This window comes from Silene latifolia, chromosome X (assembly GCF_048544455.1).
Source record: "Silene latifolia isolate original U9 population chromosome X, ASM4854445v1, whole genome shotgun sequence".
Classification (NCBI taxonomy): Eukaryota; Viridiplantae; Streptophyta; class Magnoliopsida; order Caryophyllales; family Caryophyllaceae; genus Silene; species Silene latifolia.
The window spans coordinates 336,178,987-336,203,921 of record NC_133537.1 but is presented as its reverse complement, the minus strand read 5'-3'; the positions used below and the strand labels follow the sequence as shown (position 1 = coordinate 336,203,921).

General features: G+C 35.7%; 1 protein-coding gene across 1 annotated transcript; it reads left to right on the top strand.

The window, feature by feature from the left end:
* The first annotated feature begins 10,282 nt into the window (after window positions 1-10,282).
* Window positions 10,283-16,503, top strand: LOC141620964 (putative L-gulonolactone oxidase 1). The gene is made up of 5 exons (XM_074437700.1): window positions 10,283-10,550; window positions 11,303-11,725; window positions 14,934-15,189; window positions 15,523-15,624; window positions 15,767-16,503. Exons 1-5 carry the CDS (start codon window positions 10,302-10,304, stop codon window positions 16,501-16,503), a joined length of 1,767 nt encoding a protein of 588 aa, XP_074293801.1. The 5' UTR covers window positions 10,283-10,301.
* The last annotated feature ends 8,432 nt before the right edge of the window (window positions 16,504-24,935 follow it).

Sequence of the window (24,935 nt, the reverse complement as noted above, 5' to 3'; positions counted from 1 at the left end):
AAGGGATTTAAGTCGGGATGTTAAAAGATGATAAATTATTAGTGATTTATTTACATGTTAGAATTATCATATTCAGATTATTGTGTTAAAAGAAACATGAACAATTGAAGACGAAACAAAACAATAAGACGAACAAAAGACGAAAGAAGAAGAAAGGAAGCAGGAACTGCGGTAGCCTCAGGAAGAGGCGCAACAGGTGCTGCGTCCCTTCGAAGAGGCGCATCAGTTGCTGCGTCCTTTCTCGACGTTTGTCTCCTGATAATCCGAAAAAAGGGTTTGAAATAAGGTTTTACAAATCAGTTTTAAGCGTATTTTCGACATAAATCTTACATTAGTGATTACAAAAATAAAGAACAATAATTAAAAGAAGGATTTACACCCCCAGACTTACATGTTTGACGAAACGAGATTGACTAAGTTAACGTTTAGTGATGCTCGACTCGAATGTACAACGAAAGTGCCCTCTTAGAGGAATTAAACAGATTGATTAAGTTGATTGATTGTGGAGTTGGTCAAATTGGTCGGTCATGCAAAACGAGGCTGGTACTCAGAAAGATCCGAGCTTACGTGGTCGAAAGTTCAAGCACGTAGACGCCAAAAAGAAAGAGTGTGGTCTTAGAATGCAAAGGGAGAAGAGAAGGGCGGACACTCGCGTGAGAAATATAAGGACCGAAGGTCTCTATTTATACTAATCACACGACGGAAATTAGGGTTTCGGAGAAACTTTAGAAGTGAATCTCGAAAAGATACGAAAAATACGCAGATAAGGACTGAGGAAGAGGCGCAGCAAGCACTGGGTCTCTTGGAAGAGGCGCAACACCTGCTGCGTCTTTTCCTCAGTGGTTTCCTCCTGCGGAAGAAAGATTTCCGTGTTTCTATTATGGAATAGCGGATTAATCTTATTTTCTTAATATTTTATATGATACTTTCGGGATATATTTTACCAAAGATTAAAAGATTGGAAGAATATGGAATAGAAATATCCGGAACATTCCAGAACATTCTGACTCGACATTTTAAATGGTTATTAGAAAATGAAGACGATTTTTGACCCGGACTCCAAATGTACTCTAATTACTGTCCAAACGACCGTATCGGCGCGCAGATGACGACTATGAGGTAGACACAAGTGTTTGAGCGATCACTTGACGATAAACTTACGAACTGTCACAAATCGTTCCGTGTACCAAACATGCGGCCCAATCATCACCAGGTGGTTTGCGGGAGGTGCAGAAATGAGGTATCTACAAGATGTACTGTTTGTGTTGTTTATAATATGATTTCACTGCAGCTGTTATTTTTATGTAATTAGTACTGACCCCGTTTAAATGTTTTAAAAACTGTGGTGATCCATTCGGGGATGGTGAGCAGTCATTGAGCAGGTATGAGACGATGCGCATGGGTTAGCTGGGATGAGTCACCACGTTGCTGTTTTAGAAGTCTTCCGCTGTGTCGAACACTTTTTAGTTGTTTAGTAGTTGACAGTTTTGAGAACCTTTGTATTTGCTTTTAACAGTTTTGGAGTTGGTTGTATCACTTTAAACTTTTTTGCTATTTAAGTACGTTTCGTTATTGTCCATTTGATTATCATTGCCTCGGGTAACCGAGATGATAGCATTCTCATACCTTAAGTGGTCCTGGTAAGGCACTTGGAGTATACGAGTGTTACAAGGGCTAATTATTAAATGACAAATGGATCAAATTGAATGTGAATAATCAAATTGCTAATCAAGTCCATTCTTAAAATAGAAAGGACAACGATTAAATAAGACAATCAAAAGTGAAATAGGACAACAAATGACCGGGACAAATGCAATATATATATATATATATATATATATATATATATGAACAAATGAACATGTCTACGTTTTAAACTCACTAGTTTAATATGAAAGATGATAGGGAAAACACATTGCACAGAATCCAAAAGGTCCCGGTGGAATGCATCACAATCATAAGAACATGTCCAAGCAAGGTCAAAGTCACCTTAATCTTAATTAAGGCAATAAATTAGCATGACCTAAGGGGTGACCAACAAGCCAAGGCAAGAAGAGGTCAATTTGCATGTGACCTCTTTTGCTCACCTTGACCTCTTTGGTGACTCAATATGTGTCCACATCTTATTGGTAGGTCAATTAATTTATTTATAATTTACTAGTAAAAGTAGTAATTGAAAAGGTAAGAGAGAGGTTTTAGTAGGGTAGAAAATGTGGGAAATGATTGGAAAGTGAAAAATGATTGAGTTGGTGACCTTCTATTACATGTGAGTAGACCTGGTAAAAGCAACCCGATCCGATTGATCTGACCCGAAAAGGTTGACCCGAGACCTGGAATTGAACCGACTCGAACATGATCCGAGCTTTCTTGACCCATAACTGACCCGACCCGAAATTGACCAGATCCAAAACCACCCAACCTGAAAATGACCCGACAAAACATAACTCTAATTAAACCGAAAACACTTGAAATAACTTTTTTTTCTCTTACTCATTGACCCGACCCGAAATAACTCGACCCGCTTGACCCGGAACAAACTCGAAACAATCCCGAAATCCGAAATGACTCGACACGACCCTAATTAACCCGAAATCACTGAAAGAGCCGAACTGACTCGACCGGAACCGGCCCGACCCGAACCCGACCCGACCCGAACCCGACCCGATTGACCTGTTTGCCAGGTCTACATGGGAGGGGTAATAAGTGAGTCGAGATAATTAAAACGGGATTAACAGCTAAAATGTTGGTGACTCAGTTAGCTTGACCTTTCGCTTGGGAATGGTCTAATAACAAAAGTTCAGAAATTTCTATGTCACCCTCTACGGTTTCCTCTATCATCTTTCAAATTAAAGTATTTCATGAACGAATCAAGCATTTGAGTATAAAGTATAGACTGTCATTATGTAAGAGATAAACAAGACGCAGGCTTTCTCATCACAAGACATGTCAAATCTGGGGTACAATTAGCAGACTTAATGACCAAAGCGGCTCTTGGTGCTGATCAACACAAATTCTTAGCATCCAAGCTTGGTTTTTTTTTTTTTTTTTTTTTTTTTTTTTTGATTAGGTAAGAAAACTAGGTTGATCCTCTAAGGTAGGACCAACCTATCTCATCCTTTCGAATGAGGGAGGTAAGTTGAAGCCACCGGCTATCAAACCACCTCGAAAGAGTTGGACATGAATGTCCAACTGAAGCCATGAAGTCAGCAACCTTGTTGGTTTCACGAAAGCAATGTTTAATTATCACTTCATCGAAAAAATGAAGGTCTAATTTCACATCCTTGATAATACTAGAAATTTCCCACGGAATTTGCCAAGTACCTCGAATCGAGTTAATAACACATAAGTTATCACCCTCCACAATTAACTTTGAGATTCCTAAGTATTTAGTTGCTAAAATACCTTCTTTTAAAGCAAGTGCTTCCGCAACAAGGATACTATTGGATCCGCACTTTTTTTGCTCCCAACAAAACGACTTTACCATTGTGATCTCTTATAGAATATCCTAAAGCAGCTTTATTACCTTATATTCTCGATCCGTCAAAATTTAGCTTTAGGAAACCGTTTGTAGGTTTTTCCCACCAAATCTTTTCCTTACTAGAATTGTTTCTAGCTGACTCTTCTACCTCGGGATTGTTGAGATCCTTAAATCTAGTCACATTCCATGTCTTAGTGCTTTTATTACATAAAGTAATAAGTTTGTTGATACTTAAATTAACATTATTAAAGATAATATCATTTCTATGGAACCATGCATTCCACCAAATAAAAATAATCTTTATAAAGTCATCTTTTGGAATTAAATCCTTGAGATAATTAAGTTTCGTTAGAAAACTTTGACTTGTAATAGTATCATAATTTGACAAAAACTCGTTGAAACTAATAATGTTTAGGTCTTGGATGACAGACCCAATCAAGGGACATTCGTAAATAAAATGATTTTTGTTTGATTTTCATCCCACCCACATCAAGCTTGAAGGGGGGATATTGGACAAGTTAACATAACTGAACTTGGCCCAACAAACTACCAAAGCCCAGTCAGCTCAATTAGTTGGTAGTTGTAGCTTAAGTCAGTTTGTCGAATTTTTTTTCAAAGTAGGGTTATGGAGCAAACTATTTCTCGCTTTGGTGTCCATTTCAAACTAATTCTCGCCAATGGGTCCACGTCATCAATTTTTTTTTTCTCAGTTTTGATTAAAATCGCTATTTAGGAAAGCGATTTGCCCTTTTTGAAACAAAATCGCTCTCAAAAACCGCGATTTGGGTCTTGTAATTTTCAAGAGAACAAACAGAAGCTATGTAAACTTGAACGAAAGAAATCAGAGGCAAATCGCTATCTCAAATAGCGATTTGGGTTAAATCGCTATAGGGCAAAGCGAATTGAATGTGTGCAAATAGACACGGTACTGGAAGTTTTTTTCCAAATTTTTTTAACCCAAATCGCCTTCCACATTAGCGATTTCCCTCATGACTGCAAATAAACACAGCGATTTGGCTGAAAACTACATTAAATCGCTTTTTCAATTTGCGATTTCATGGTACATCTAAACATCCCACATACTAATTCCTGTAAAATTCGGCTGAACAACTATAAAATTTAGCTTCATTCCTCCTCCTACAAATGCAAGGCAACAAAGCTCAATATCCAAATGTCATAAAACGATTTCAACAACACAAAAAGCACAAAGTTTGCCATTGAAATACATTAAAAAAAAAGTCTATCACAACATCACAAGTGTTTAATTCTTAAATCCATAATAATATTCATACAAACACACTAGCCTCTATGGGAACGGCCTCTTTTTGCCTTTTTTTGTGAAGTAGATCCTTCCGGTTCTTCATCCTCTTGCACTTGGCTTACTCTTCCTCTCAAATGACGGAAATTATACCTGGGACCTTCATCTTCGTCTTCATTTTCTTCTTGTTCCTCCCGTTCTTCTTCCTCCTATTCATCTTCCTCCTCTTCTTCTTCCTCCTCTTCTTCTTCCTCTTGAGTCTCTTGGATAAGATGACCTTGTCTTGTTTTTTGAAGAGATTTAAGAGACATTTTTTGTATAGATTTTAACATTTGGAAATAACCTATTGGGATTTTATTCGGAAGTTGGTCTAGCATGGTGGAAGCCTTCTTATAGTTGATCACATGTCCTTGAGTCTGTCATAATATACACACACAAATTAATTACCTAATGAAATGAAAAATAATGAGCTTGTAAAATGAAGAAACAAAATAAAGGGTTAATTTACTTACTAGTAATGCATAGTCCGCCGCGGTAGGGTAGTAATCATGTAAGGCTTCATAGGTTCTTTCGGTTGCCGAACTAAGTGGGCTAATGATGCGACGGGTGTGATCACGATACCACTCCATGTAAGGGTCATTATAACCTATAACCCCATTGTATGGAGTACCGGCCGGCAACAAATGACGCTTGCGATTCGTCCACCATTCAATGCGGCGACGATGCATATAAGCATAGTTTTTCTCTTTCATTCGACGATTAATTTTATGCAAATGCGGATCCGTGTCTACTAGAGGTGGTACTTCCGGATGATAACCAAATTGGCGAACCACTCTATCCGGATAATGCCACTCAACAATTTCAAAGCAAATTAAAGGTGTTTTCACGATCCACTCATCGGTATCCTCGGTACATATGGCCGGAAGAAGAGCAAGGATACTAGGGGAATAGGGTTGCCACGTAAACATAGTCTCCGTCATGGTATCAAATGCATGTCTATACGTAACCAACCCTTGAAGATGGTCTGTAAACCTCCTGTCAACTTTTAACCATTTGCATCCTAAGGGGTCAACACCAACTACCATTTGAGACCCCAAAGGATATTCAACACCAACCTCTTCCGCAATGCGTGAACGGAGAATCTTAGGTCGACCAATGGAGATTCGCTCCCAAGACCACAATTGAAGAAGCATCAAACAACCTCCAATATTAAAGGCGGATTTTTTACTAGCCAAGCACAAGTTGCGGTAAAGACAAGCAAGAACACCACTACCCCAACTATAGTCATCCAATGTTGTTAGATCAAGCAAAAGTGGGAGAAAGACAAGTGAAACTTTGTTTCCAGTTTTATCAGGAAAAAGAGTAGTTCCAATCAAATACAATAAATATGCCCTAACAAACTGATGAATTGTCAACTCATTAGCATCATTTGGCTACACTTTGAAATTAGCAGCTAACCACTTTAATTTTAAGGTGGATCCTTTTATCCATTCGGAAGATGGTCTAAGCCCTAAATGATGTTCCACTAAATCACCCCAAGGTAAGTCTCCTCGACCCGTGATTGGCAAACCACCAACCTTAAGACCCAATAGCACATTCACACCAATTACAAGGGTTAGGTTTCGTTCCACATTTGTAAGTTATAGTGTGAGATCTTGACTCAATGGTTTTAGAAATTTTGTTTCTTTTGACATTGTATGAAATTACAACTTCGCGCAACACTTCTTTGTTTGCAAACTCTTGTCCTACATTAAACTCACCACCATTCACATAAGGGACATCCTTTGTTTTGTACCAACTATTTACATAATCTTCATCAATTGCATGAAGCTTAGTAAATTCGCTATTTGGAAGACCAAGTGAAATAAGGTCTACATCAATATCATCATCTTCACTAAACAACATAACATCCTCTTCTTGGACATTCCCTTCAATCTCATCCCCTTCAATATTACAATCTATACCCCCTTCATCAACATTATTAGTACCCAATGACACACTTGACCAATTGGGGTTCTCGACTTGGGTAATCATATTTGTAAATGAGAAAAGTGAAGATTGAAAGGAAGGTTGAGTAATTTCATTAGAGGGGGCAATAGGTACCAAATCTATGTACAAATCCATAGAGGCCGCTTTCGATTGACACACACTTGCCCACAAAGCTCTTAAACTTCGATCATTATTCAAACAACACAATTTATAACCTCTCACACTTGGAAATTTCATCCTAACATTTAGCTCAAATTTTGTGGGATCAACCTCTAATGCATCATGAATTTCACTCTTAAGCTCACTAAATTTTATTTTATTATTGACAATAATAAAGGTTTCACATCCCCCTTTGTAAGAAATACTCTCACCTTCTTCAACATCCCCATTCCACCAACAAGTTAAGGGATAATTATTTACCTCCATTGCTATGACCACACAAGTAAATTAAAAAAGATTAATAAACCAAAGTTACTAATTAACCAATTTCAAACTCTAATTATTAAACATACACAACCTATTACAAATTAGTAACTAAATCAACAATAAAGATTGCAAAAACAGAAATAATTAGTACCTTTAGATTAGATAAGATGAAGAGAACTTGCTTATTGATAATGTGTGTGAATTAAGATAGCAAATAAGCAAGATTTGGGAAGTAATTAGAATAGTCGAAATATAGGGTTTGCAATTTGGGGGTTTTTTTTTTACTGTGTCGAGTAAATGGGGGGAGTAAAAAGAAGACGATTTTTTTTTATATAGTCAATTTAAATCGCTAATTGGGCTGGCGATTTGATCAAATTTCACAACCAAATCGCTATTTGAGATAGCGATTTGCCTCTGATTTCTTTCATTCAAGTTTACATAGCTTCTGTTTGTTCTCTTGAAAATTACAAGACCCAAATCGAGGTTTTTGAAAGCGATTTTGTTTCAAAAAGGGCAAATCGCTTTCCTAAATAGCGATTTTAATCAAAACTGAGAAAAAAAAAATTGATGACGTGGACCCATTGGCGAGAATTAGTTTGAAATGGACACCAAAGCGAGAAATAGTTTGCTCCATAACCCTACTTTGAAAAAAAATTCCAGTTTGTCAGTTATTGTTAGAATATGAGGTGGTTATAAATACATGAACAACACACTCATTGTAATTAGATTACTTAGATTATATCATTCATATTATTTAATCAATCATCACTTTCCTCTCATCTTCTTTCTATTGTTCACTTTACAGAAGTTTAATATTCTACTCCCTCTGTTCTGGTCAATTATTATTCTTTAGTTTTGGTATAAAGATCAAGGAAATTGGAATGGGCCAATTGTTAAATGATAAGTGGAACAAATTAAATATGAATGATCAAATTGCCTATTAAGTTCATTCTTAAAATAGAAAGGATAACAATTGATTAAGACACCCCAAAATGGAAAATAATAACAAATAACCGAGACAGAGAGTACATAATTTTAATGTCAACAGATGGCTACTAACAGTGGCGATTATTATGGAGGGGGTGAAAGATGCACTAAAAATAAGTATGATTTTGTGTAAAAAGGAGACATATTATTAATATTGTTCTAATGGTTGTGTGTAGTTTTTTCTTGTTCAAGGTCACGTATTCAATACTTCAACTTAACATTTTTTAATCAATGTTTTTTTTACCATTTGTGTTAGGTATATTTTTCCCAATCACATAATAAGAAATTATTATGTTAAAAACAGATTGGTCATTATATAAACATAAATCTGCAACTTTCGTAATTTCGTTAATTTTTCGCACCCTCGTCCACTGAATCCTAGAATCGCCTCTATCTTCTAATTTAGCTGATAACGTTATAAACGGTGGTACTCATAATTAGGATTTAAACTCCGTTAACAACAAAATCGCCTTATAACTGTCTTTAATTAATCATACCAAAAAAAACATAATTTTCAATTGATAAGCCCCAACCATTAACTAAAAATGGAGAATGAGCCAATATGGCAAATCTACCTAGTATAAAAGTTAGGTTATTTCTAGCCTTCTCATTGGTTCAGGGTAAACAATTGCATTTTCTATAGGTGGGCCCTACCACAAACTTGCATTGGATTTATTTAATTTTTTCTCAATACAATTTTTTCTTTGTTGACAGATTAAAGTATCTCTTAAGGAAAAATATAAAACGTAAAAGAAGCTTAAAGACTAAAAAAACGTACATAGAGGCTAAAAAAAATGAAATGCTAATCTACACTTTATTATATTAAAATGTAGGTTATGTGAAATGTTGCGGGTTCAACATATGTACAATATCTTAATTAATATCTAATGTACGTAATTTATATTTCAAATTTAAAATGTTATATATGACTTGACAGAGAATGTAATCATTTTTCGTATACTTTTAGTTACAGCTAATGTTTTAAACATCATACTGTGCAAATTTACATGGGTTTAGATTATCATAATAACATAAAAATTAATTCATTTATCAAGCTATTCAACTCTCTATAATTTTATCCGCCTGTCTAAAATTTTCATAGTATAACCGTGCATTTTTTGCACGGGACTCAAACTAGTTGGCAATATAGACAACCCATCGATTACGATGTTCATACGACCGTCGGACGATTACAAGTTTACAACGTACACCCTGTTTTTATCATTATGCTCTCCATTATTCAAAAGTTACAAATATTTTCATTAATAAATTATTTATCAAACTTAACGTATTTGCATGAAATATTTGACTTCCGACCCATAATTGATTTTCCTACCTCATGTGATAGTGAGTCTTTTGTTTTTCTTGGTATTTTACTTATATTTTAAAACTAGCTATGACTTATGAGCTTACGAAAATAATTCTCTTGTCGAATCTGATACATTTTTTGGAAAGGAAATTAAAAATTATGATCATACACGTAGTGCGAGCTTATGATAATAATTGGATAATAATTATTGCATAATTAGTAAAGATTTAAGTCCTGTTCTTTTGGGTTGAACTGAACTGAAGTGAGTTGAATGATTACAAGTATTTTCATATTATCCGAGTATTCATAAAATTGAGACATTCAGTTATAAGTAATTTTTTTTTAAAGTTTTATCACTTTCGTACAAGTTCAGTTACTTAATTTAACTTATTAGGCACCATGTCATAATCGATATATCATTCTCGAGTTTACGTTCGGATATAAACCGGATCCATTATTTCGGAATTTATTGCATTAAGTTATTTACTCTTGCTAGGTCTACCTAATGTATATAAAAAATAAAAAACTTTCTAATACTCCCTCCGTCCCGGTCAATTGTTGTCCTTTTGTTTTGGCACAAAGACCAAGAAATGAGGAAAAGGCCAATAACTAAATGACAAGTGGAACAAATTGAATGAGAATGATCAAATTACTCATCAAGTTCATTCTTAAAATAGAAAGGACAACAAATGAGTGAGACACCCCAAAATGGAAAAGGACAACAAATGATCGGGACAGAGGGAGTACATGTTAGTCACCCTTTATAAATCAGCTGTCTTAGGGAAATGGGTATAGATTCCTTGAATTACAATTTGCTACAAAATATTGGTTGGATTCCTAGAAAACCTTACAAAATGTCGTCTCGGTTTTGGCTAAGTGTCATAACTACATATTTTGTATTATGGTGCCAACTAGTCTTTTGTTTCGTACCGGAAGATATTGTTAAATGTTCTAATGGAAATTCTGATTGTATCGTCACCAATGGCTATGGCTCATTCCCTGACCGGAGTTTGTGTCGGGCCGCCGACATTGTGTACCCTCTTAATCAAGATCAACTCATTTCTTACGTTAGGGATGCAACTGTGGCACAGAGAAAGATCAAGGTACTATTCAAAACACTAATTCATGGTTACTTTAGTTCAATTTAACCATATTTTGACCATATGCATGGAAATGAAATAAATAAATAAGGTATTGCAGATATATTAACAGAATTACCTGTAATCACATATTATTTACCTAATTTATTATGGAGTACTATGTGCAATTAAACCCTTTAATTAACTTATAAATGTAGCAAATAGGCCCCATAAATTTCTCTTGATGTGCAATTCGCCACATATATTATTTTTAATAATGAAATTAATGAAATTTACTAAAATAAATATATTTACTATTATTAAAAGTCAAAATTATTGATCAAATATTAATCCTAAAATTCCTAATTATTAGAAAACATGTTCAATTTTTTTTTTTTTTTTTTGGTGAAAAAATATTCATAATATGAGAATTTTTATTTTTTAGTCAAGTTACAATAAAAAGTTACATTTCCAAATTTTTTTTGATCTTAAATTGGGTTCACATTTTTTGTTGAATATGTAAATATTGTATTTAATTTTTAGTATATATATTTAAAATAATTTTTATAATAGAAAATAATGGTGTTAGTTAAAAAAAATGGTAGAAAAATTAACTTGGGCTGAATTGCACATTTTTAAAAACCTATGGGGATAATTTGCTATAAGTGAAACTTAGGGGGTTAAATTACACATAGTGTATAACCTATTATATATACTGCTGTTGTATGTTGTGTAACGATTATACATGAGAATAATCAAAATTTAATACTCCGTAGGTGGTAACTAAATACGGTCATAGCTTTCCCAAATTGGTATGCCCGGATGGTGAAGATGGGCTAGTAATAAGCACAAAAAATCTCAACAAAGTACTCAACTTCGACGTGGAACAACAAACAATGACGGTACAAAGCGGGATGGTACTAAAACAATTAATAGATGAGGCCGCAAAAGTGGGCCTAGCCCTACCTCACTCCCCTTATTGGGCCGGTGTTACCGTTGGTGGCATGATCTCAACAGCGTCCCATGGCAGCTCTTTACGCGGTCTTGGTAGTGCCGTGCATGATTATGTTGTTGGCCTTACAATTGTTAGCCCCGGTGGTCGCGACGATAATTTTGTTAAGGTTAGGAAGCTTGGTGTTGGTGATGAAGATCTTAAGGCTGCTAAGGTCTCCCTTGGTGTTCTTGGTGTCATTTCTAAGGTTGGATTTTTATTCTTTTTCATGCTCGTTAGTCATTTTTACATGAGAATAATCGATTTTTTTTATTATTTTTTATTTTGGCAATTGTGTAGTTAGTAGACGTGTCAAATTCTGACCCTACACGTAAACACGAGTCGGTCCGCTTTTTCAGGCTCAAGAATCGAAAATCTCAACGCGTAACTTGTTCGATCCGAACCCGTGATAACCTGTTAATTTAAGGTTGAAGCCCGACAAAACAAGTCGACCGGATGAGTCAAGGATAATCAAAAAATTTGTTAAAATATTAATACTAATAATCTATATTATATTTGATAATTAAAAAATTATTAGTTTTAATAGGAGTACTTTAAATTATAAACACAACTTAAAAAACAAATTTACATAACTTTTATAACCTTTAGTAAAATAACTAATAGAACAATTTAATTTCTATAATTGTTTTAAGTATAACTAATGTAAGTATATAATATGATTACAATACTATTTTTTAATCGTATTCTGACCTTAATTCGACTCGTGACTCGTATGACCTGACCTGTATATTTGACCCGACCTGTATAACTCGATCTGAAGTTAGATCCCTCGCCACCCGTTTTACAGATCTGGTATATAGACAGATACTCCTAGTCTTTTTAAATTATGGTTTCTGAGTTATTTGGACATAGTTAGTTGTTTACATTACGTCCGTTTGACCTATTATCTTAATTTATGGGAAGCATTTCGCGTCGCTAGTATTGGGGTACACATATAAGGACATTGTCAATGTCTTTTTAGTAAACATAAAAAGAAAAATACAAATTGTTAGGTAGAAATGTAGAATAATTTACCAAACACTAGTCTCACTATAATAAGTCCAATCTTAAAAAAAAAATTATTAATTAGTGAGTTTTAGATTTTATTTTGATAGCCAATATTTTATGATTGAAACTAAAATAAAATATCAATTCAAGTGGTGATTAAGTTTAAGGCTGCATAATAATTATGGGTATCGTCATCTTATATGAGACCAGCTTTGATTATTGGTCTCGTCTTAAAGTAAGACTATAATGTAAGAGAATTGTTGAAAGAATAATTAATATCTTATTCTTATATATATACGGAGTATAATTTTTCGTAAAAAAATATTAACTGAGCAACGATCGTCAACTAAGTTTTTACTTGGCTATCTTTCTTTTAAGACAACTTAAACTTGCAATATACACAATATTGCTTATTTCTCTTAAATAAATTAACTGCTTCTTTCGTCCCAATAAATTATTTCAATTTGCATTTTAGCCTAAAGACAAGATATGAAACAATTGTATGGGCCTGGGGGATTCAACCCCCTCGTCATCCAAAAAAAAGCAAATGTACATGCTAACACTACTACAAATTTAGGCAACTACAACGCCCCTTTAACAACGATTATTCACGAAAATCACAATAGACGTTGTAGAATGTATGGCGCGAATTTTACTAAAATAAATTACAACGGGTATGGTTATAAAAACCGTTGTTATTAGTTTTAACAACGGGTCACACATGCAAAACCGTTGTTAATAATTTGGCGCAAAATTGGCGCAAAGTTAGTGAAAAGTAATCACAACGGTTACTTTTGAAACCCGTTGTTAAAACATATTTGACAACGGGTATTTTTTACAACCGTTGTTAAAACATATTTCACAACGGTTGTTGTTTAATAACCGTTGTCAATACCTTCCATCTTTGTATAAACCACACAAATGTGTCTCTGCTGACCACAAAACACAACCCTTAATACACAAACACAAACACAAACACAGCAGCAGACAAACAAACACAAAACACACACTCTCTTTCTCTCTTTCTCACTTTCTCATCATCGCCGCTTCTTCTCGCCGTCTTTGTTGATTTCATCGTCTATTACGTTCGTATTTATCGGGTAAATCTCGCCATCCTTTGTTTTCATCGTCATTATTTTCTTTTTCTATTTATTTCTTTTGCATATATGTGTTTTTATCGACCATTATGTTATTTGTTTAAGTATTGTTCGCATAATTAGTTACTAAAACAATGAAGAAGCAAGATGAAGAAGTAAGATAAACATAATTAATATATATATATATATATTTATAAATACATAAATTAAAAAAAAAAAATTACATATGTAAAAATGCAATTCTTATATTTTCATGGAGGATCTTATTGTGCTCTATCGTATCCATCCTCTCTTCCTTGGCTATTTGGAGGTTCCGTTCGCCATTGCTATATCGTCATATAGCCGCAATCGCTCTTCGCTCCGTCAAGCCATCTTCTTTGGCGTGCTTGATGCGGTTCGAGCTTCCACAAGGTAGCTCCTGAAACTTTCCTCAATATGGAGGAACCGGCGGATGAAGTTGTTGTTGTTCTCGATCATGGTAAGAGTCTTTAGGATGAAATCATTCATTTTGTTAGAGTTTTTTGAGTTTGATTTGAAAGATTAAGTAGAGTTTGTTTTAATAGTTAGAGTTTGGAGATGAATATATGAGATAATAATGGAAATGTTAGTTGAGATATGCAATGTATTTATACTAAGCAATGTGTGTGGGTTGAGTTAATTGCTTTTTAATTAATAAATATGTTAGGAAGTTGTGCCATAATCATCATCATATATCTCTCAATAATGCTCCTTCAAATCCGTTTACTAACCCTTCTAATTCCATATTATCCGTTCATATGTACAAAGTGGATGTCGGTAATAATGCATGCATCGGAATTCTAACAGCCGTAATTATGCATGCATCTAGTAATATTTAATTTAATTTTTTTAATTTTTTAAGAACAAACAACAACGGTTATTTTATAACACCCCGTTGTCTTTAGTTATAACAACGGTTTTGTATATTAAAACCCGTTGTTATAACTTTCCCCCCAAAATTGTGTCACACTTTCCACAACGGGTTTTTATACATAAAACCGTTGTTAATAGTTTTAACAACGGTTTCCTTAAGTAAGCCAACCGTTGTTAAAACCTTCTACAACGGACGCATTAACAACGTCCGCTTTTTTATATAACAACGGTTTTTGACCGTTGTTATAGCCTGTATCTGTAGTAGTGTAAAAAACCTATAAAATTGTCTAAAACTCTCACAAAAAAATACATAAAAATTTGACTGAGACAGAAAAATCGTATATATAAACATGAAAAAAAGTCTTGTGATCTTAAATTAAAACGGTCTAAAACGTGATTTTGTTTTGTGGTTTTATGAAGGTGACGTTCAAATTACAACCAATATTCAAGAGAAACTTGACATTTACGACCAAAAGTGACAAAGATTTGGGAGATAAAGCGTTGACTTTTGGACATGAACATGAATTTGGAGACATGGTTTGGCTTCCAAGTCAACGCCAGGTTATATATAGAATTGATGATAGGGTTCCTGTTACTACTCCGGGTAACGGTGTATATGACTTTCTCCCATTTCGCTCTATTCCTCAACCTATCTTAGAGTCTGTTAGAGCTTCAGGTATATCCGTATATATGATATTTTTTTTTAAAAATTATATCTGTATGCAAAGTTGGGTTTACATTTTATATGACTGACGCGGATATAAATAGTCTGGGAATGTTTTTTTTTTTTTTTTTTTCATGTGACACAAAGTTAAACTATGCAGAATTGAATGTAATAGAATAATTGAACTGAACTGAGTTGAACAATTACCTGATTTTACCTTGACCTTGAACAATACTGAGTTAAACATGAGTTAAACTGAACTAAAATGGAAAAAACAGACTCGGTCTAAGATTTACTTGATTTGTACTCCGTAATAGAATTTTGATTCATAACACCATTATACAGAGGATTTATATGAGTCACATGGGTTGGCGACGTTAAGATGCATCAATTCGAAGACGGTCACAGCAGCATTCCTTGCCTCTGCGTTTGGACTCACAAATAATGGTGATCTACCACACCCTTTACTGATCATTTCCATCCTTTGTCTCGTTAATTTATTTGCCTTTTTTTTTTTTTTTTTTTTTGTGAGAAGTATTTTAATCAAAGGTAAACAAAATATCTGATTGACATATTTACGTGCATGCAGGTTTTATATTCACGGGTTATCCAGTTATAGGATACCAAAATAAGATGCAATCGGCGGGAGGATGTCTTGAACATCATCAACTAGGTTATTGCGCGTGGGACCCACGAATAGACGGAGAATTTTACTATAGTAATGGGTTTACTTTACCCTTAAGCAAGGTTAAAAGCTTCATTCAAGACATACAAAAACTAGTTAATATAAAACCAAACTCCTTATGTGGTGTAGAGATGTACTATGGCATCATTATGAGGTACGTCAAGAAATCACCGGCTTATCTCGGAAAGGACGAGGACGGGATAGATTTCGACATCACGTATTATCGATCTAGAGAGCATTTGAGCCCGAGGCTATACGATGATATACTTAGTGAAATCGAGCAAATGGCGATTTTTAAGTACAATGGGTTGCCACATTGGGGTAAGAATAGAAATGTAGCATTTCAAGGTGTGATTAATAAGTATAAAGATGGGAATAAATTTTTGGACGTAAAGGCGAAATATGATCCATTAGGGTTATTTTCGAGTGAATGGACCGATCAAATATTGGGTTTAAAAGGAGGAGTAACGATTAAAGAAGTCGGATGTGGTCGTGAAGGGTTGTGTATATGCAACAATGATACTGATTGTGGCCCGGGTTATAGTTGTGAAACCGGTCGCGTCTACACCATTGCTAAGGTTTGTAGAAAGAATAAGATTTGGAATGAGGTCAGTGCTGAGGAAAATTTATCATCGGAATAATACAACATATATTGTTGGGTATCACCAGGTGGCGCCAACTCATTTTCCAACTTTAAAAGCTTGTTTTTGGAAAGAAATTTTGCTTTGTTAGTTTGCAAATGAATTGAAAAAATTCAATTGTATGTATGTTGTAAACATCAAATTCGGGTAAAAATTAACCCCACGTGTATTATTCCTAAAATTATTTATTAGAATTTTGAGTCGTGAAAAATTGTCGTTTGTATTATTCGTATATGTGAGTTCGTATTCGTATTACATCAGACAAACATCTCTATTTATAGGTAAAGTGTCATAAATCATAATGATGATATATGGAAACTAGTGTAGCTACATACAATAATCCTACGCTTACGGAAATCTACCGCTTTCCTAATCACACAATATGTCTATCTTCGACAGACTTCTAATCTTCCTATTATATATCATTCCTAAGATCAAATTTGGAGAGAAGTGGAAATAAGTATAATTAAGCCATAATATCCTTTTATCCAATTACTAGGTTTAACGTAAAAGAAATGATTGGAAATAAGAAAATAACTAGTTGTGGGACCCGTGGAAATCACGGGTTTCTTTGTTTTTAGTTACTTGTTTGGGTTTGTCTTCTGATTGTCTTGTATTGAGTCGTTAGTGTGTTGCTATTTAAGTTGCTTGTATAGGTTGTTTTGTTATTTCTCTTTTTTTTTTTTTGACAGAAGGTTGAATAACTTACATTATTGTAAATAATACAGAGTAAGCTACTCGACTAGGTAGCACCAGACACTTAACAACCACATCTAGCACTACAAAGCCATACATCGAGATAACATAACATTTATATAAAAGAAAAGATGCGATATTAAGATAAGCAAGATAAACGGTGGAAGAATGGCACGGGACGACATCTTGGTCACGAACGCTGGTATCATCATCATTAACATAGAAGACCTCCAAATACCGTCGAAACATACTGACGCCGGATTGACGATAACAAGATGCACTTACGCTCTTGCGAAAAGACCGTAGAAAGAAAAGATGAGAGGCAAGACGAAGTCTGCCCTCGACGGAGATAAATCTCCTACACCTTAGAGATCGCACCCATTGATCGTAGGATAGACGGACCGAGAAATCCAACATGCAATGTGAGACACGAACCCTCACAGACAGAAGCACCTCAGCACCAACACCGTAACAGGGACTTGACTTACCACTAAAGAGACGACCAAGGCTCCTATAGGAGGAGGTTATTAGGAAATGCAAAAGAAACAAAAGGGAAAGGGACAACATTTGAAATGTTAGAAAACCGCCACATCCAGCCCACCCAACACCATAAACCAACCCGTACCCACACAATCCAACCGACACAACCAGACAAACTAACACACTTCACCCAACAAGAGACCAAACCAATCCGGGAACAGCAAACAAAAAAAACAAACAAACTCCAGCACTACCCACAACACCCAGAGACGAGAAGACAAAGAAAGACGGACCGAATCACTGACCAAAGATGCCACTCAGACGGACTCAACAAACACAACCCGATAGTCCAGAAAACACCACAGAAAAACAAAGGACACCAAAATCACCAAACGAATCCTCCCAGGACCACCGCCTTACATGCAAAAACCAACCAACAAGACGAAAGAGACAAACGGACAAAGGACCGATAAGTGGGGGAAATGGGGGGATCACCAATCGGTCCCAAACTGACCCGAAAGCAAAACTCAAAGACAGACACAACAAGGGCTAGAGACCGATTGGTGGGGGAAATGGGGGGATCACCAATCGGTTGCTAACCAACCCGATGAGCTATGCTCATAGACAAACACAACAAGATCGGAGGACATAACCTCTCCCTAGGATGCATGCAAGGTTTTCGGCGACAGGACAAGGAATCGGAGGGACACGAACTCAATGATACAGCGACAACCCGCTGCCCAACAAGCAGATGAAAACCGAACCAAAAGGGAACACAACAAGAGAAGAGCACCGACGATGGCATCACAGGGAGCGACGACAACAAAAGATAAAGGTGGATAGCCGGAAAGTTCATCGATCAAAACCACTAGCAAGAGAAAGGCCAAATCCCGGAAAGGAAACCTCAAAATTGGTTAAAAGTGTGTTAATTGAAGGGGAGTGAAGGTTCCCGGAGATGGGGTAAGACATAGCCACATCTCCGGCGGAAGGATTGAGGAGAAGGAAGGAAAGATGGGTGGGTGGCGGCTGTAGCGGAGCAAGATTTAGGTTTTGTGGGTTTTTTGGGGATTTTTAGGGAGAGAGGATTTTAGAGAGAGAGAAGGATTGTTGTAAGCACTTTGTTTTGTTATTTCTCTATTCCATTATAGTGCAATATATTTGTAGTTGTTGGTTTTGCATCACATAATTCCATTTCACACAACAGTAGATGTTCCCATCGGTTTTATATTCCCTTTGTCCGGGGCAAAGATGTTGGAGTAGTCGTTTGTGTAAATGCGAAGTGCGATAGTATTGGACTAATTTGGACTGACAAATTTAGTTTGATTTTGCTATGGTTGAGCAAAAACTTTGATATTGTGTATTTGTATGGGTACGATAGGGGCCACAGTTGAACGTCTATTGTTTCCCGTTTGTTGGAGATTGTTTAATGTATATATGATACGTCTTTTTAGAAGGTGGCCCATCTCTTTTTTGGGTAATATTGGAATAGTATCTACGATTTAATGCCGGTATTAATTAATTATTTTATTTGAAGTTTTATTGAAACTAAGTTATTTGAACTATTCTATTTTTTTGTTTTGTTAGACGATACCCTCAAAACACTACCGCATCTGAATATAGATCCCCAATTCCTCCTTGAACTCCCTATCCGATCTTGAAGTTGCGATCCGTAAATGTTCGTATTCCGTCACACAAACTGATCAAGACTCAAGAGTATTGTGTCATCCGTTCCCGTTTATGCTGTTTGCTCCGTTTTTTTTAATTCCGCCGTTCATCCTTTATTCTCCCCCGAAATCAATTAGGATTCTGAATAATTGGGGAAATTAGGGTTAGTTGTAAGCGTATCAAATTTTTCGGATCTTGTAGCTTTTGATTTGCCAATTTTGGGCGCATCAACAGCTGAAGAAACGTGAGGAACTCGCAGGTCCGACAACTGGGAAGGACATGTCGGGGTTGTCCACATAAACCCGATTAGTGACCGACTCGATTATGAAGAGCATGCATGATGTTAGTAAGGCGAAAATCAATAGTTAATAGCTACTAATCTTATTAATGATCTTGCTGATGTAGGTTTGAAAGACACTTTTAGTGTTGTTATATTTGATCCTTTTGGTTTTATTAATGGTTTATAAGTAGCTGCATTGCTCCTGTGTTGTTATCTGTTTCAGTCGTCTGCTATGCATTAGTCTTTTTACTTGAATCTCTGTTGTTGTTAAGCATGTGTTGCTTCTGTCGCCGGCTCGGCTTGTGGTTCCTTCTCACGACGGTCCAAGTTCTTTTTTACTTGAAATCGTACTTCCTAACAATGCAGGTCATTCATTATTTTAATAGTTAAATAAGATGGTCCAAGTACTATCCTTGAGAATCAAATACGACTCAACTGTTTCATAAATCAAACATTTTTTCACTGTAAAAGCAATGCTAAGAAAGTATGTTTCCTCGCAAATATAGAAAGAGAAAAGAAAAACCACACAACAAAATTGAGGCCATTGTTACAAGAACTTGAAACTGTACACCAACTGTCATTTTACCATTAAAATTTGGTTTCGGCACAACAAACCTAGGTTAGCATTCTAGACAATCATTTGATGGATCAACATCGGATACAGGAAATGAGAAAAGGAATAGGGAAGGAGCAAAAGTTCCACTTGTCAAACAGCTCTTGAATCGTACTACACAAAATGAGAGGCTACGTCATCAACAATCCAAATTTTGTCTCTTCCCTGCTCGCTACCCAATCTATCTCCATTTTCCATTTTCCATTTCCCATTTCAATGTCAAAAAGAACTTGTTCAACTAAGCCAATTCATCCAGAACAGATTAAAGAAATAAAGATAAGTGTCAAAAAGAAAGAACCCTAGTACAAGAATAAATGAAACTGAGCACATAAACAGCAAGTTAAAATCATTAGATACTTATATGCTGCTAATTACGTCCTTAAACTTTGCACACATATCACGAACTGCTCACTTACCTACCGCATGATTGTACTCTCTTCTTCAAGCTGAATAATTTCTCATCTAAGGGATTTGTTATTCTATTTCCAGACACAACCAAGGACTAAAGAATACACTTTTTTCAAGGATGGAGGATAGCATTGTTCAGATTGACCACTAAACACAAAGTAGACACTTTACAAATTAAATAATGAACATAAAACTGACCAAGGAAGAGCCCAACTCCAAAAGCACTGATAGTCTCATACCAAGTAATAAAGAAATTAAATGAACAGCTCATCATCTCCCTCTCATGCTTGACTTCCTTCTTAAATTCAATACTAACAAACAACAAAATTGAGGCCATTGTTAAAAGAATTTGAAACTGTACACCAACTGTCATTTTACCATTTAAATTTCAGTGCGGATCCTCTGTCCCATTTCATGTCCCATCTTGTGTCTCATTGCTTCTCCTATTGACACATAAGGCCTTTGATATATATTATTACCATTTTTATTTTTTTATGTGTGATGTGTCAAGATCTTAAGGTAGTGGGACACAAAATGGGACATAAAAATGGGACAGGTGATCTTAACTGTTTAAATTTGATTTCGGTACAACACACGTAGGTTATCATTCTAGACTATCATTTGATGGATCAACATCATCTAAACTAACAGAAATAGGGCATAGCAAAGGAAAGTAAAATAAATACTCAATGCAGACTGCAGATAAAAACCGAAAGTGGGATCACCAATTTAATTAGAAATTAAGGTGATAAACGGTTTCTACATTGATAGTTAATGATCATGATTTACCGTCATCAACAAATTTTGCTCGTTATTGTTTCCGTATACTCCTACTCTGATTGTGCGCAACTTTTGGTCTTCCTGTGTTTACTCAACATTGGACAACAATCTTTGTGTTAGAAAGTGAGAGGCTTCAGACGATAGAGAAAAACGAAAACTAAGTTTGATATCAAATTAATTTCCATCACACTAAGGGTATTAAGTAGTAAGGCATAGAATATATGAGAATAATAAGAGGGACTGATAATGAGAGTTGGGAACTATATTGGCTGCCAAATAATATACTAAATACGAGAAATACCGCAACAAAGACGATCAATGACGGGTTACTAATATATCAGCGTAGTACCACCTTTAGGAAAATATCAAGGAATGATAAAATGAAGCCATAGTTAAATTAGTAACAACCAAAACAGTCCAACAGACGGCTATATGGAATTGTACGAAGTGAATACCTCCGAGGAATAACTCAGCATTGAAGGCAGGGAAAAATTGAGACGTTGAAAGCGGGGTGAGAATATGACGACGGTTTAGGAAGACAAACAGTTTAGTGAACAAATTAAAGAGGAATATGAAAGGATGGAACTAATAGACCGGTACCTGACACCCGTGGACATTCCGTAGCCACCACGACCGTGAAGGACAATCGGGAATAACCTGTGGCATATCGGCCGGCGAGAAGGGGATTTTCGGCAAGGTACGTAGGCGCAGGCGGTTGATTGGCTCTTCCCCGTCACACAAAACGGTTTAATATGGGCAGTGGGTGGGCTGTTTCGGTGGAGGGGCAGCGTTAACCTTCGTCGGGCACCGGGTTGAGCTATTGGCAGGTGGTTTCCGGCCATACCAACGACGGGAGGGAGAGACATAGGTAATACAGGATTCATAGGATTGATAATTGGGGAGGGGTTTGATAGACTAATAATGAGAGAAGAGAGTAAAATATAAGGAGAAAGTTATCGTAAACTGACTCAATTATTTCCGATACATTACTAGCCTTTTTATAGGCTTACACATTAAACTAAATATCCTAAACTAGTGGGATGATGGAAGATGGTAGAGTTACACCAGGTGTATGAGGCCCTCATACACCACCAATAAAAATGCTCCACTTGTCCATTTTGAAAAATCTAAATTTATCCATTAATTAGCTTGATTCCTTCATTAATTACTCCCATATTAATTGTATCTCGGTAATCACATATATTTTATTAATTAAAAAAACTTCTCTCCTAATTTTTTATTTAACTCTTATTTAATACTAATACAGTAATACCTTTTATTATTTTCACTATTTATGTATACCTTCAATATTTCGTATATTTATGTATACCTTTAATATACTTACACACTCCTGTATAGGCTACGATTTATTATACGTACTGTATTAGTTTCTTTATACGGTATGATTATTCCTTATATGTATGTTTATGTATTTACAGAAATACATTATTTGCGTTAATTTTTTTTAATATATTTTTTTCAATTAATATTTTTTCATATAATACCTTTTCTTTTGTCTTATATTAAAAATTTTGTTCAAAATTTAATTTTTTTTGTTAAAATTTTTTATTTTATATTATTGATGGGGCATATTCTGCACCCGCTGACCGAGTCAACATATTGAGCAAGGTCAAAGATATCCACAGTAAGTCAACGACTTAGACAGCCTAACCGACGCCACCTGTCGGCCTGTCACTTGGGTCTCGGCCAGGCAACTAGCCAGTCGGGGCACATATCCGCGTACTCATATCCAAGACCCCTCGGCCGGCCTGCCATGGGTCCATCGGCCGAGGGTAGAACGGTCTTTCCACCTGATTAGCCACTTGGCCACTACGTGACAAAAGGTGAAAGCCTATAAATACTCCTCAACCCTCATTGAGGAAATGATCCACAATTTAACCTAAGAATCACTATTCATCTGGTAATATCTTCCTTATCTCTCTACAACACACTTAGCCAAGTAATAACAGCTTATCTCTCTAAGTTTACTGACTTGGGCGTCGGAGTTAGTACGCTCGGCCAAAGCCGAGCCCTCAGTTTGCTCATTGTTTCAGGAGAGGTTAAGGGAGGAAGTCAAGCAAAGACGTCATTCTACAAGCTACGAGTGGTAACAATACTTGCTCTGAAATTACACCCGGAACAATTATATCTAAATTTCGTTGTAATTTTTTCTTTTTTTGCTTAAAGTTTTGTTTTATACACTCTAGTTTAAAATTTTAATTAAATTGATTAATATTTTATTTGTTTAATTTATATTTGCTAATATCCATGACGGGAAATGAAAAGGGCCATATATATATATATATATATAGATATATATATATATATATATATATATATATATATATATATATATATATATATATATATATATATATAGGGTCGGGATCCGGTGAGAACCACTAGTATAATGAGAACCATGAGAACCACTATTGGATATAATAATAATACGGACGATCGTATCACAAACCAAACGTTTTATCTCTTCTCCTCTCTGCCTCCTATTCCATAACCGCACATCATCAAATTCTCCGTCGCCGACCACCGCATATCCCAGCATTCTCCGTCGCCGACCACCGCACATCACCGGATTCTCCATCGCCGACCGGTAGCGTTTCTCCTTCTTCACAGTCATCGAGCACCGCCGCACTACTCCTTCACCACCATTGACAAAGGTAAGTTTCCTGTTTAAATTTATTCAATTTTGTAATTTGAAGATATCATTTCCGTGTTATAACAATAGCATGATGATTTTATGTAAAATTTATATGATTGATTCGATTTTTACCCAAATTGAGGCAATTTTGAATTAGTTTGACTGGAATAGAAGTAAATTAGGGTTCATAAATAGTACAATCCGGAATTACTTTGACACTGCAATTTTTATTGCTATCGGTGTTCTGCTCTTAGTCAAATCAGGGCTAAAATTTTGAATTGGTATAATCGGTATAATAAGAGAAGGATTTCCATCAGTGTCTACCACCATATTGGAAGGAAAGACCGGACACACTCCTGAGAGGTTGTTGTTGTTGAGTAAAAGCAATGTTATGAATCCCAAATGAGGTAAAAAGTCTGGAATGCTCCCCGAAAATCTGTTGTATGATAGGTCCAAAATCTCAAGATAAGTTAGTTTGTCAAGTGATTTTGGGATTGGTCCTGTAAATAGGTTGTGACTGAGATTCAGAGAAAACTGTAATTTTGTGGGCACTGAAACAATGTCTCAAGCCTCCCTAATTCCTCCTCCTGCTTCTGTCCCAGATGTGTCACAATCTGTCGCTTTTAGACGGAGCTTATCTCGGTCTGATTCTATGGTCAGTAATGACCCTCCCAGGAACGTGAAGGTTCGTTAAGAAGATTTTTATATTACAGTGCTTTAATTGTTTTGATGTTTATGTAGCAAACTGTTATTGTTCGTGTTACAGGTGCACTTCCTTATTCCTGTTCATTTCCCCCGGCAACAACCAACTTTGATATTACAAAGCTCGCAGGTATAGCAGCTTAGTGATACCC